Here is a 13,212-nt window from a genome sequence, read left to right as displayed (position 1 = left end):
TGGCCCTGGCCATCCTCCCACGTCCCAGACCGCCGGCCCACATGCTCGGGGCCCACGCCAGCTGGGCCACGCGCTCTGTAGGGCTGAGCTTTCGGGTCCCACCCTCTGCTGCCCGTGCCCGCCTCTGAGCTCCGCCCCCCTCCCCCTGCACGAGCACCTGGAATCGACGTCCTTCCCGGGGACACCGGGCCGCCCAGGCCTTGCCTATCCCGCCTTTCCCCAACTGTCCCCTGCTGTTCTGTCACCAACAGCTCCACAGGCTCCTTCCCAAGGGGCTTTTGCCAAAAGAAGGGGTGGAATTTCAGAAATGCTGAAGACTCTAAACCATGCCAAGGTATCACTGAGAACGAGGCAAAATTGAGATGCTTTCAGATAGGCAAGGCTCCAAACCCCTTAGCAGCCAAACCCCTTCTGGGAGGAAAATTACTCAGAGACAGTCCTTGGTGAGACAACAGAATCACAGAGATGTGAGAAGTGGCAGTGAGGGGGGAAACCAACAAAGAGCCAGACCAAGATAAAAAATATGTGTTCTTTAATACATTTCTAAGAGCACAGGCAATAAAAACAAGAGTAACAAATGGGACTACATTAAAGTTTAAAACTTCTGCAAAGCAAAGGAAGCAATCATCAGAGCACAACGGCAACCCGGGAACGGGAAGAGATGTTTGCAGACCACACGTGTGATAAGGGTTACTATCCAGGCTTCATAAGGAGCCCCGACAGCTCCACGACGGAGAGACAGATAAGCCAACTGAGAAATGGGCCACGGACCTCAACTGACATTTCTCCGAAGAAGAGAGACGCGGCCCCGACACGTGTGGGAAGGCGCGCAGCACCACTAACACTCGGGGAAACGCCAGTCACAACCACGAGGAGAGCAGCGCACACCTCGGGACGCTCCCAGCGCGAACAGGAAGCAGCTGTGCTGGGGGGTGCCGGCCCCTCCTCTGGGACTCCACCTCCAGGACCGGGAGGAACAGTGTGTGCTGTGGGGCGTTCTGTCAGAGTGGCCCGAGCTGACTTAAGAGAGTCCTAGAGATCTGAGCGCGACTCAGCACTGCTGGACACTTAGAAATGATGGAGATGGTTCATTTGTTTTCTACCTGGATAAAAAAATATCCTGAATGATATTGGTAACATACGGGCAATGGTGCCTGATTCAAAGCACTGGTCCAGGAAGGCACGGAGACCAAGGAGGGTGGGGGACCCGAGGGGTGGACCCACGTGCACGGTCAGTGTGGCCAACCAAAGAGACAGGGCAATTCAGGGCAGAGAAGACCAGCTGTCTCCGCAACAGAGGTGCCGGGACTGGACCCCACGAGGGAAAAGGACAAACCTCAACCTGTGCCTCATACAATCTGCACAGATTCCCTTGAAATGGACCACACACCTAAACATAAACGCTGAAACTGTAAAAATCCTCGACGTAAACGTAGGAGAAAATCTTCACAACCTTGAAATAGGCAAAGATTTCTTGCAGGTATACAAAATACACTAACTGTAAAAGAGGAATCAGTAAATTAGTCTTTATCAAAACTAAAACCTTCGCCCTTTGAAAGATAATTTAAGGTAAGCTGCACCACTTTTTTTTTTTAAACCACACCCCCCTTTTTAAAATTTATTTTATTTTTTTTTTTTAAGGTTTTGCCTTTTTTATTTATTTATTTATTTATTTTTTTAAATTTATTTATTTATGGCTGTGTTGGGTCTTCGTTTCTGTGCGAGGGCTTTCTCTAGTTGCGGCAAGCGGGGGCCACTCTTCATCGCGGTGCGCGGGCCTCTCACTATCGCGGCCTCTCTCGTTGCGGAGCCCAGGCTCCAGACGCGCAGGCTCAGTAATTATGGCTCACGGGCCCAGTTGCTCCGCGGCATGTGGGATCTTCCCAGACCAGGGCTCGAACCCGTGTGCCCTGCATTGGCAGGCAGACTCTCAACCACTGCGCCACCAGGGAAGCCCTAAAATTTATTTTTGGCTGCGTTGGGTCTTCGTTGCTGCGTGTGGGCTTTTCTCTAGTTGCGGCGAGCGGGGGCTACTCTTCGTGGCGGTGCGCAGGCTTCTCACTGCGGTGGCTTCTCTTGTTGCGGAGCACGGGCTCTAGGCACATGGGCTTCAGTAGCTGTGGCTCGCAGGCTCTGGAGTGCAGGCTCAGTAGTTGTGGCGCACGGGCTTAGTTGCTCCATGGCATGTGGGATCTTCCCGGACCAGGGCTCGAACCCGTGTCCCCTGCATTGACAGGTGGATTCTTAACCACTGCGCCACCAGGGAAGTCCCCCTGTATCACTTTTTATTTTACCAATTTCTAATTGAGATATAATTCAGATACTATAAAATTCACCCTTTTAATTCAAGTAAGCAACTTAGTGGTGTTTAGTATAATCACAAGGCTGTGCAACCATCAGCACCATCTACTTCCAGAACATTCTCATCACCCCGAAAAGAAACCTGTTGCCTACAGAAGTACTCCCCATAGCCAGGCAACCAGCCACTAATCTACTGTCTACTTGAATGGACCTGCCTATTCTGGACATTTCATATCAATGGAATCATACATTCTGTGGCCTTTTGTGTGTGGCTTTTTTTTTAAACTTAGCATAATGCTTCCAAGCCTCATCCGTGATGTAGCGTGTACTTCATTCCTTTTTCTGGCTGAAGAGTATTCCATTATGCGAATACCACATTTGTTTATGCACTCATAAGTTGATGGACATTTTAGTTGCTTCCACTTTGGAGCTATTATGAATAATAAGACTATAAATTCCTGCACAGGTGTCTGTATGGGCACGTTTTCACTTCTCCTGGGTAGATTATGTAGGAGTGGAACTGCTGGGTCATATGGTAACTGTGTGTAACTTTCTGAAGAACTACAGACTGCTCTCCACCGCGGCTGCACCGCTTCACATTCCTCAGCGTCCGTCAGGATTGCGGCTTCTCCACACCTCCTCCAGCACTTGTTACTGCCCATCTTTCTGCTCACGGTCATTCCCACGGGCATAAAGCAGCGCCTCATCACGGTTTCATTACTTCACTCATGACGAATGATGTCGTGCATCTCCTCTTACGCTCATTAGCCATTTGTATCTCTTCTTCAGAGGAGTCTCCTCAAACCATTTGCTCGTTTTTACATTGGGTTATTTGTCTTTATATTATTGAACTGTAAGAGTTCTTTACATATTCTGGATACTAGATCCTTATCAAAAATGATCTGCAAATATTTTCTCTCTCTTCTGTTAGTCTTTTCACTTTCTTAACAGCATACCTTTGAAACACAAGCTTCTTCCCTTTAATGAAATCCAATTTATCAGTGTTATTGTAAATAAAACTCTTTTCTTCATTTCCCTTTTCACTGTTCATTTCTAGGATACAGAAATACAAATTATTTCTATTATATAAACTGATCTTGTATCCTGCAACCTTGCTGAACCAGATTATTAGTTCTAACAGGTTTGTGTGTGTGTGTGTTGCGTACGTGTGTATTCCTTAGGACTTTCCATACACAAGATGATTTCATCTGCAAATTGAGTTTTACTTCTTCCTCTCCAATCTGAATGCCTGCTATTTCTTTTTCTTGCCCAGCTGCCCCAATCGGAACCTCCAGGACAATGCTGAATGGAAATGGTGAGTGGACGTTCTTGTCTTTTTGCTGATCTTAGGGGAAAGCTTTTGGTGTTTCACCATGAAGCATGATGTCGGCTGTGGTTTTCTCAGAGATGCCCTTTATCAGGTAGAGGAAGTTCTCTCCTATTCCTAGTTTGTTGAGTGTTTTTATCATGAAAGGGTGATGGATTTTGTCAAGTGTTTTTATCTGTGTCTACTGAGGTGATCATGTGGTTTTTGTCCTTTATACTATTAGTATGGCATTCCGTTGGCTTTTACATGTTGAACCAACCTTGCATTCCTGGGGTAAATCCCACTTAGCCATGGTACATAATCCTTTTCATATGTTGTCAGATTCAGTTTGCTGGCATGCTGTTGAGGATTTTAGCACCTATATTCATTCATAAGGACTGGTGTGTAGTTTTCTTGTGGTATTGTTTGTCTGGTTCTGGTATCAGGGTAAAACTGACCTCACAGAACAAGCTGGGAAACTTCCTTCTGCTTCCATTTTTTGGCTGTTTGTGAGGGAGCAATGTTAACTCTTTTTTAAACATTTAATAGAATTCACCAGTGAAGCCATCATGTCCTGGGTTTTTCTTTATGGGAAGTTTTTTTTTTTTTTTATATCTTTTTACATGGTATAGGCTACTCAGCCATCATTTTTACAAAAGGGTGATTTTATGTGGTTCAACTCAACACATTTTTCCTTCTACATATTTTCTGTTTGTATTCCTCACCCAATACTCAACAAGGAAGAGGGTATTGGAGCTTTCTCATCAATTTGAACCAGCTTTTTATGGTTCACATTTGGTGGATTTTTTTAAGGTTTGTTACTTGCTTTTAAATTCTGGTTTTATCTTATCTGGTTATACCAAAAAATTAAATTTGTATTAATCAAATCTACTTAATGTTTCCTTGGTAATTTGTTTCACTACAGCTTTTAAGATCATAGAATTTCTCCATTTAATTAGTTGAATGTTAAATTATATTTCCTCCAGTACCTCTTTCCCCTTCAGTGACTCGCAAAAAGTAATCCTTCCTGTTTTCATAACTGAAACAGAATCTGGCAAACACCCTAATCGAGACCTGTATGAAACATCTGTACTCTCACCCAGCTCCACAGCAGCCCTCCCACACCGTGCCATTTGCTTTGGTACGTGTTTCTTCAAACCTTCTCCAGTGTTTGCTGTGGGTTTTCTCACAGTATTTGCTGACAAAGAGATGCATTTTAGTTTGTTCTCATAATGTTCTCAGCCATTTTTACCAGCACAGGAAGGAAGTATTTCCCCAATGGCATGAGGCCTTTTATCTTTCACAATTAAGAAACCTCAGAAGAGGTTTCTAAATATGTATCACAAAGCTAACAACATCTAGTAAAGTGTTGGACTGAGCCCTGAGTGGCAGCAGACGCCCCTGCCTGGCCTGGAGAGCTGTGCCTCGTGTTCCGGCGTGTGGCACGGGAGTCTCCCGAATCACAGTGGCTCCACGCTCTCCTGGGCTGGCCTCCCCGGGCACAGCACACACCTGAGGGAGGCTCACAAAGGACAGGAGTGCTTCAAACCCCCTCTTTCAAATAGGCTTCTTGAAAAGTGACATGTCGCTGGTCCACCTCTAGGGGGATGTGATGAGATGGACTTTTCACTCCGTGAAGTGCGGACAAAGCTGGAGGCGGGAAGGGCACTGCCAGCACCTCCATATTCTCCCTCCTGGGGGCAGGGTCCTCTCATCTGCGACTGCTGGTTACTCACAAGCATCTTTTCGTGCCAGTGGTCCATCTCAGCAAGGGCAGTATGAGTAAAACAGTACACGCTGCAAATGCTGAGTTAGCCGGCGTGCACACAAGGCAGCCTGGCACCAGGCCTCCACATGAGCGTCTCCAGGCCTGGGACGGCTCACTGACCAAACAAGACACACAGAGCCCGAGCAGGCACCAGTGCCGACTGTATGCATAACACCAGGGAAACACTGTCTCACCTTTTCCATACAACATATAACCAAAGCCAGCAATTTTGCAACAAGGCTGTTACTTTCGCAGTTTCATACCAGACCCTGGTGTCCAGCAGAGACACCTTCTTGGAGCTTCCCTCATGGTAAATAAGAAAGGTCTGATCAAGCACGCGGAGAAGTCACATGGTGTCTTTACCGCTACTGTCAGCATCTTCAGACAGAAGCCCAGCACCCTCTGCTGCTGCCAGCCACGGCGCCTCCACTGGCGCCCACTGCTGGTGTGCTGCAGTCACCCTAACGTGTTCCTCTTCCTGGCATTTTCCCAGGAGATGTTCTACTGGTTATTGCTGGGAGGCAGAAAAGTGACTGACTTTTGTCTATTTTTCATGTACCCAGTTACTGTGTTGACCTTTCTAATTAATTGCAGTCATTTTCTGGTTAGTTTGCTTGTGTTTCTGGGTACATAAACATATTCTGTCTCATTCATTCTAATAGCTACATTTACTTGTTTCAGTCTTACTTCTTTGGATAGAATTGCCAAAATAATATTTAATAATTCATCTGTTATTTGAAGAGTTATTTCTTCTATGCCTCCAAAGAGCTTATAATCCCAGTGGTTAGAAACAAAGAAGCAAAGCACAGTTAAGTCAAATGGCAGCGGCAGCTAAGGAGAAGAACAGAGCAGAAGAGGGGATGGTGGGACTCCCAGTCTAAATAAGGTGGTCGCACTGAGAAGGTGGTTACCTGAGCAGAGACCGGGGAAGGTGAGGGAATAAGCCAGACTGACATCTGGGGGAAAGGATTCTGGACAAAGTAAACAAGAGCAAAGACTCTGAGCCCCCCATGCTGGCACATCCTGTAGCAGCGGGGAGGCCACTGTGGCTCAGTGTCCAAAGGAGTGGAGGTGGGGGAGGAGGTGGCGGGGGGGAGGGGGAGGCAAGGAGGTGGGGGAGGAGGACGACGTGGGGGAGGAGGAAGAGGGGGCCAAGTCATGAGGCCCTGGAGGGCCACTCTAACAACCTTGGACTTTACCCGAGTAAGACGGGAGGCTGCCAGGAAGAAGCACGGGCAGTGCTGGGGACAGCTGGGGGCTCCTTCAACCACCCGGAGAGGGACTGGTTTAGGCCACGGTGGCAGAGTGAAAAGGATGTGAGGACAAGCTGGATGTGAGCTCTGAGAACGGCAGGGTCAAGGCTGCTTCCAAGGTTCCAGCCTGAGCCAAATGGGATGGAAGCGCTGTCCCCCAGTGAGACCAGGAAGATGGGGGAGCGGGTTTGCGGAGGAGCTGGGTAAGACAACGAGTTCAGACTTCCACATGCTGAGACACCTTACAGACCCAAGAGGGGACGTCTGACAGGCTCCCGGGTCCAAGGCTCTGGGGCTGGCGAGGGGATCCAGCTGGGAGTCATCGGTACACACGGGGGTCCTCAAACAAGGTCACCAAGGCAGCGAGCAGTCCCAACAAGGAGGATGAGGGGCGGCTGTGAGCCTGGGAGGAGCCAGGTGTGGGTGGCGTCACGGAAGCCGCCTGGGACCCTACGCCGGGAAGGAAGGGCGGCCTGTGGCACACGTGGTGAGAGGTGGGGGCGAGCACCAGACGCTGTCAGGGGCTCAGGCAGCACCATGGGGTCACCTGGAGACCCTGGCCAGAGCCCTGCCAGGGAGTGATGGGGCAAAACCAGCCCGGAGGCCGCTCATGAGACCGGGAGGTGGCCATCTCGAAGGGGGTGCCCCGAGGGTGCTGTCCAGTTGTCACCTAGAAGGTCACGGCACGCACACCGTGAGTGCACAGAGGGGCAGGGCGCAGACACTCCTCCCCGGCAGCTGAGCCTTGAAGGAAGGAGAGGGGTGCGGGCCGGGGTGGGGGGGTGAGAAAGGAAACTCCGAAGGCTGCCCCACCCGGAATGCCGCTCATGGACAAGAGTGAGATATGAATGTTTAAGGGATTTCCCCCCAGACAGAGGAGACGCTCGCTCGGCCAACAGCTACCGCCGGTGCCCCCCACAGGCCAGGAGCTCTTCCAGGTGCTGGGAGGGCGACAACCGCCCAGACACAGCCCCTCACTGAGGACCAGCGTCCCAAGGGGGCATCTGACAGAAAAAGCGCCAGAGGGTGACCGAAGCCAGAAAGAAAACACCAGGGCGAGGGCCAGAGCACAGGGGCCACAGGGCCAGATCTGGCTCAGGGCAGAGCCCTGGCCCAGCCGGCTGGTGGAGCGCTAGGACGCCAGCTCCCACGTGCAGAGACCTGGGAGGGACACAGGATGGGGTGGGGAGCCGGGGGAGGTCTGGCTCAGATGGGGCAGGGCAGGGGGGCCGCTGTCATGACGGGAAAGGGGACGAGGCCAGGCCCCAGGGGCTGCGCGTGGTGGCAGGGGAAGGCTGGCTCTGTGGACAGCGAGGCCATCGGCCCAGCTGGGGCTTTTCTCCCCTCGGCCACATTCTGCGCGACAGTCCAGTTATCAAACTACTCAGCAATATTTAGTTGTTAACTATTGGTTAGTAGTGATTGAAACAGTGAATGATTCTGGTTTTCAAAAGGTTGTAAAAAACGTACACCTGAAAATAACCAACTGTTACCCCGGCGGAAGCTGCTTGGCCAGGTTCAGGTCAGCATCAAACATCCCGCCTCAGCCTGCCCGCGGCCTCTTCCCGGCCCGTCTTCCCGCCCCGCCCCGCCCCGTCCCCGCCCCCGGGCCCGTGTCGCCAGCCAGGCACTCAGTGGCCCCTGCCCCCTTTGCAGGGCTCTGGGGACGTCCGAGCTGCCTCGCTCCAGTGGGACCGTGAGCCTTCGGTGTCAGGGTTGCCAAGACTTAAACTCAGCCCACATGGCTCCTCCCCAAAACACGCCTCCCCGGCCACCCCCAAACCAGTGCGCTGAAACCCTGTGTCCCTCGTTTAATGCCTCCTGCCACCAAGCGTGTGACCAGGACGGGGCCTCACCCGTCTCTCCCTGAGGCCGCCCCGCTGTCGTGCACCATCGGGTCCCCCTCTCCCGGGTTTGTTCCGAGAGTTCCAAAAGCGCAGATGTCACGTGCTCAGTGATCATGGTTGTTACAGACCCGGCCGGAAGCCAGGCGCCCGAGGCGTGTGCGGCCACACGGCTCCCTCAACAGCTCTGCCACCACCTGCCCAGAGCTGGGGGTCAGCGCCGGCTCCAACAGCCCACCCCTTACAGAGAAATGGAGATTAGAAAGCCCTTTCTTTTCCAGACTTGAAATCTGTTTAAAACACTAACAACACTTAAAAACACAAGCAGCGAGCAGGGACCCCTCACGTCAACCCACATCTCTCCAGGAGGGCCCGGCGCGGAGGACGCAAGGACAGGACACGCCACCAGGTCGCCTTCGTGTGGTCAAACATCCCGCCAGCGACAGTGAGAGACAGGGGAGCGCGAAGGCAGGAGGACGCACGGGGCAGGCACACACTTCAGAGAGGGGCACGCAGCCGAGCTCTGGGTGTGTGGGGCTCTGGAAGCCAAGGCCACGTGCGGGCTCTTTCAGCTGAGAACAAACACTGCCCTGAAGGTGTGACGAGGCTGCAGCCTGAGAAGAAGGCAATCATGATGCAAGCAGCTGCGGACCAGAGATGGCCAGCATCGGAGGAAGGGACTGGCTCACTCGGGAAATCACAAAAGCTAAAGTAAAAAGAGGTCAGGCCCCAGCCATGGCCACCACCTGGGACACAGCATAATCAGATACTTGTCTCAAAAGTCTGAACACTTTATGCTACCAGCATTTCTCAAACTTGAGAACACGTGATCCCCCAAGCCCGGCTGAGACCAAGTTTGGAAAACCGCACTGAAAGTTATAACTTTAGCATGTAATTGGCACACAAACTTTCTACAAGTACAAAGCCAGGATTTGAAATTGCAGGGCAGTACTTGGTCAACAAGACCGTCACCACATTAAAAGCAGCAGATTTTTTCAAAGACACAGGAGAATCTGCCTCCAGGCCCAGCTGGGAGCAACGGCCACACTCCCAGCCTGTCACATGTGACGAGGAGGGGACAGCAGGGAGAGGGGCTGGGGAGCCAGCATGAGGCTCCAGGTGAGCCCAGAGGTGGGCCCAGGTGAGCTCAAGGGGAGGAGTCAGGGTCCAAAGCAGGTTTCCAGAGACGATGCCAAGTCCCTCCCCTGGGCTGAGCGAACTCCCACCTGATCTGGACGGTGACAAAGAAGGCCTCCAAAATATGATTTTCCTTCAGCTATCCCAAGGAAAAAAACAGAAGTAAAAACTCCAAAAACTAATGGGATAATTAGCAAAGTAATTTGGAGAATAAACACAAATTGCTTTTATAATCAGAAAAAACTTCTAAAAACATAATTAGAACAGGGTTTCTAGTTGACGATGGTGGGTCATGCCCTCGAGTTTCCACTTCTCCTTCCCTGAGGCCTGAGGGGCACGACCCACAGCCCGACACACTGCAGGGAAAGGTGCCAGCCAGGGCCGGAGCACAAGGTGCCCGGGAACGCCCGCTGCGGTAAGAACAAGTTCCCCACAGCGAGGTCCAGACCAGTGGTTCTCGTGGGGACCACCTGCGTCCCCGGCCCAGGACAAGCGGCAAAGCTAGAGGCAGCCCAGAGGCATGCTCCTCACATCTGGGGACCGAGGCCAGGCTGCTGCTCAGCATCCTACAGCTCCCGCGCCAAGACGCACCCAAACGTCCACAGGCTTGGGCCAGCCCCACCCCGCCCCGCCCCGGGGGGAGCAGGGGCTCCGGGAGGGGAGGGCCCGGGTCAGAGCCCGCTGGGAGGGCCGCTCTGCCAGGAGAGAAGAGCGGAAGAGCTTACCAGCCCTGAGGCCGGGAGGAGGCTGCCCAGCCCTCCAACAGGGAGGAAGCCCCATCCTGTCTGAAGGGCACTTGCCCGCTGCAGCTCGTCCCCGCTACCCTGCGCGAGAAGCTGCCTTCGGGCTAGAGAAGCACAACCGATGCCTTCCAGAACGCCCACCCTCAGCCCTCACCCCTGCCCTGTCGCCCCGCCCCCTCTCCCCGCACCCCCTGCCTCTGGACTCTCTCCAGACCATGAACAGCACAGCTCCCGAGCCAACAGCCCTTCCCATGTTCCTGGTGAAACCTCCTCATTATCCAGTAGGAATTACTCCTGACAAAAATGTTAACTCAGCAGTGACACACATGTCAAGAGAACAGAGAAATTATCCTGTGGGATCTAAATAATCTGTGAGGAAAAATGGAGAGAGTACCTTGCAAAAATTCTACTTTTTAAAATCATTCCAGAAAAGAAGTGAAATGTCTTTATTTGGCAAGCTCACTTGAAATGATACTATAATATTTCTTGGGACTTCCCTGGTGGTGCAGTGGTTAAGAATCTGCCTGCCAATGCAGGGGACACGGGTTCGAGCCCTGGTCCGGGAAGATCCCACATGCTGCAGAGCAACTAAGTCCATGAGCCACAACTACTGAGCCTGCGCTCTAGAGCCCACGAGCCACAACTACTGAGCCCGCAAGCCACAACTACTGAGCCCGCGTGCCTAGAGCCCGTGCTCCGCAACAAGAGAAGCCACCGCAATAAAGAGTAGCCCCCACTCGCCGCAACTAGAGAAAGCCCACGTGCAGCAACGAAGACCCAATGCAGCCAAAAGAAAACCAGAAACAAAATCCTTTACCTCTAGGAGTATCTGCCTAACTACGTTAATCAAAGCCTGTTTGATAAGTCTGCAGCTCAGACTCTGTTCACGATTATGAAACGAGAGAGGAGGACTCGGAGGAGGGATCCTGCCTGTCTGGTGTTCCCCACATTCACCACCACGGTTTTCATCTCTGAACCTTCTTGTCTGTCAGTCAAGCGGCAGGCCTGGCAGGGGCTGAGTGAGACCAAAGCTCACAGTCAGCGGTTCCCACTCACGCCCCTTGGTTTTGGTCGGGTGCCCGGGGCAGCAGAGAATCGTGGCCTACGAGCCGCAGGGTCTTGCGGGAGTGGAGTGTCAAAACAGCACGCCCTACACCTGCGGTCCAGCAAACAGGCATCTGGCTCAGGCCAGCAGCGCTTCCCTTCCTTCCCTTCAGCTACCTTCCCACAGCCAGAGCCTTCTCTTCACCCCGAGCCGACCCAGGCGCGCTCGCCTGACAGGAGTAAACAACCTCAGAGGCGGTGAGGACCCTCCCGAGGTCTCCCAGGACGTGAACGCAGGGCTCACAGCAAGCTGGCCACACCGCACCCACCCTCTGCCACCACTGACGTGGACAGGCGTGCTGGGTCCTCCGGGAGGAGAGATGCGACGTGGCCCCCGGGAAAGGAATTCAGACGCACGCAGGCTCGGCCGCAGCTCTCCCGGCAATGTTATAACCTCGAGCGTTGAAGGGATTTATTCCCAGGTGCTTCACTGTAGTCAATCGCCATCGAATCCTCTACTAACTAGGTAAGAACTAGCACCGACCCCTCTCCCGGGAACACCGATTTCATCCCAGCGTAAGTCGACTTGCCTCAGCGACCATCCAAGGTCACCCAACTGGCGACCGAGTGGCAAGGGCTGTATTTCAGGTTTGGTGACGCCCTGCAAATGGGTTCCCATTGGGTCGTGAGGTCTCTCCTCACAGGTTCCCTAATTAGAGGCTGGAAGCCATCCATCAACACCGTCTGACACGAGCTTCCGGGAGGAGAGCTGGACACCAACCGCCAGTCACGGTGGGCACTCTGGCTGGGCGCCCGCGACCCCACAGCCCTGAAATCCCAGGCTCCAAAGTCACCAGCCTGTCTACGACCAGGACTGTCGCTGATGCAGTTCACGGTATGATAGGACGAAAAGGCCACAATCGGGCTCCGGAGGGAGAAGCGGGGCGCCAGGCAGACGCGCTCCCCGCCCTGTCACGAAGGCAGGCGGGAGCATGGATGGCCACACGCCACACCCGCCCGGCCCTCAGGTCCCCTGCCCCCGGGAAGCCCGGCCGCCAGCCCCGGCCCCCAGAGAGACGGGCCCCCAGCCCCTGGGGAGCCCGGCCCCCAGAGTCCGACCCCCTGGGAGCCCAGCCCCCAGACCCCCGGCCCCGGGGAAGTCCGGCTCCCAGACCCCCGGCCTCCGCCCGGCGCCCCATGCCGCGCCCCGGCCTTCGCCCCGCCCCTCCCCCTCCCCCCCGACGCCGCCCGGCCAGGCGCGGGCGCCCCCCGGCCGCAGACCCCACCTTGAGGGTCGGGTACTCCTGCACCTTCAGGGTCATGGAGAGCTGAGCCGCGGACTCTTGCACCGCCATCTTGGACCGGCCAAAACATTAGCGGGCGGAGCGGAAGCGCGGCGCGCGGCACGCCGGGTAGTGACATCACGGGGTGGGGCGGGCCGATGCCTGCACCAATCACGTCCGTCCCCGCCCCGTGGCGGAGGATGGGCGCCGAGAGGCGTCCGCTCCACCCAATCATCTCCCGTCATTTTCTCGTTCTGCCAATCAGAGGGAAGCACGGCTGGGCGTGGTCTCTCCTTGAACTTGAGGCGGGGCGGGGCGGCTTCTCTCTACCCGTCGCTCGCTTGCTGCCCTAGCCCCAGTGCTGGCCTCCCAGAGCGCCCCCGGGGGTGGGGGTGGGGGGGCCGGGGTCCCGCGAGGAGCGCGGCTATGGGGGTGACCGGGCTCGCGTGGGGCGGCCCCTGGAGGCAATGACCCCTCCCTCCTGATTAGGACCCCTCCTTGCAGTGACCCCGCGTGGTAGTCATGGCCAGAAT

General features: G+C 54.1%; 1 protein-coding gene across 3 annotated transcripts in view; it reads right to left on the bottom strand.

The window, feature by feature from the left end:
• MAEA (macrophage erythroblast attacher, E3 ubiquitin ligase) overlaps nucleotides 1-12,786 on the bottom strand; it is a 30,892-nt gene extending 18,106 nt beyond the window's left edge. For all 3 annotated transcript variants that reach the window (XM_061191861.1, XM_061191859.1, XM_061191860.1), the window contains exon 1: nucleotides 12,683-12,786. In XM_061191861.1, the coding sequence (XP_061047844.1) occupies nucleotides 12,683-12,751 (69 nt within the window). In that variant the 5' untranslated portion in view covers nucleotides 12,752-12,786. The remainder of the gene's footprint in view (nucleotides 1-12,682) is intronic.
• Between the last annotated feature and the right edge of the window lie 426 nt (nucleotides 12,787-13,212).

The sequence above is a fragment of the Eubalaena glacialis genome, chromosome 5 (genome assembly GCF_028564815.1).
Source record: "Eubalaena glacialis isolate mEubGla1 chromosome 5, mEubGla1.1.hap2.+ XY, whole genome shotgun sequence".
In the NCBI taxonomy this organism is placed as follows: domain Eukaryota; kingdom Metazoa; phylum Chordata; class Mammalia; order Artiodactyla; family Balaenidae; genus Eubalaena; species Eubalaena glacialis.
The sequence above is the reverse complement of the archived record's forward strand: the minus strand, read 5'-3'. Positions and strand labels throughout refer to the sequence as shown.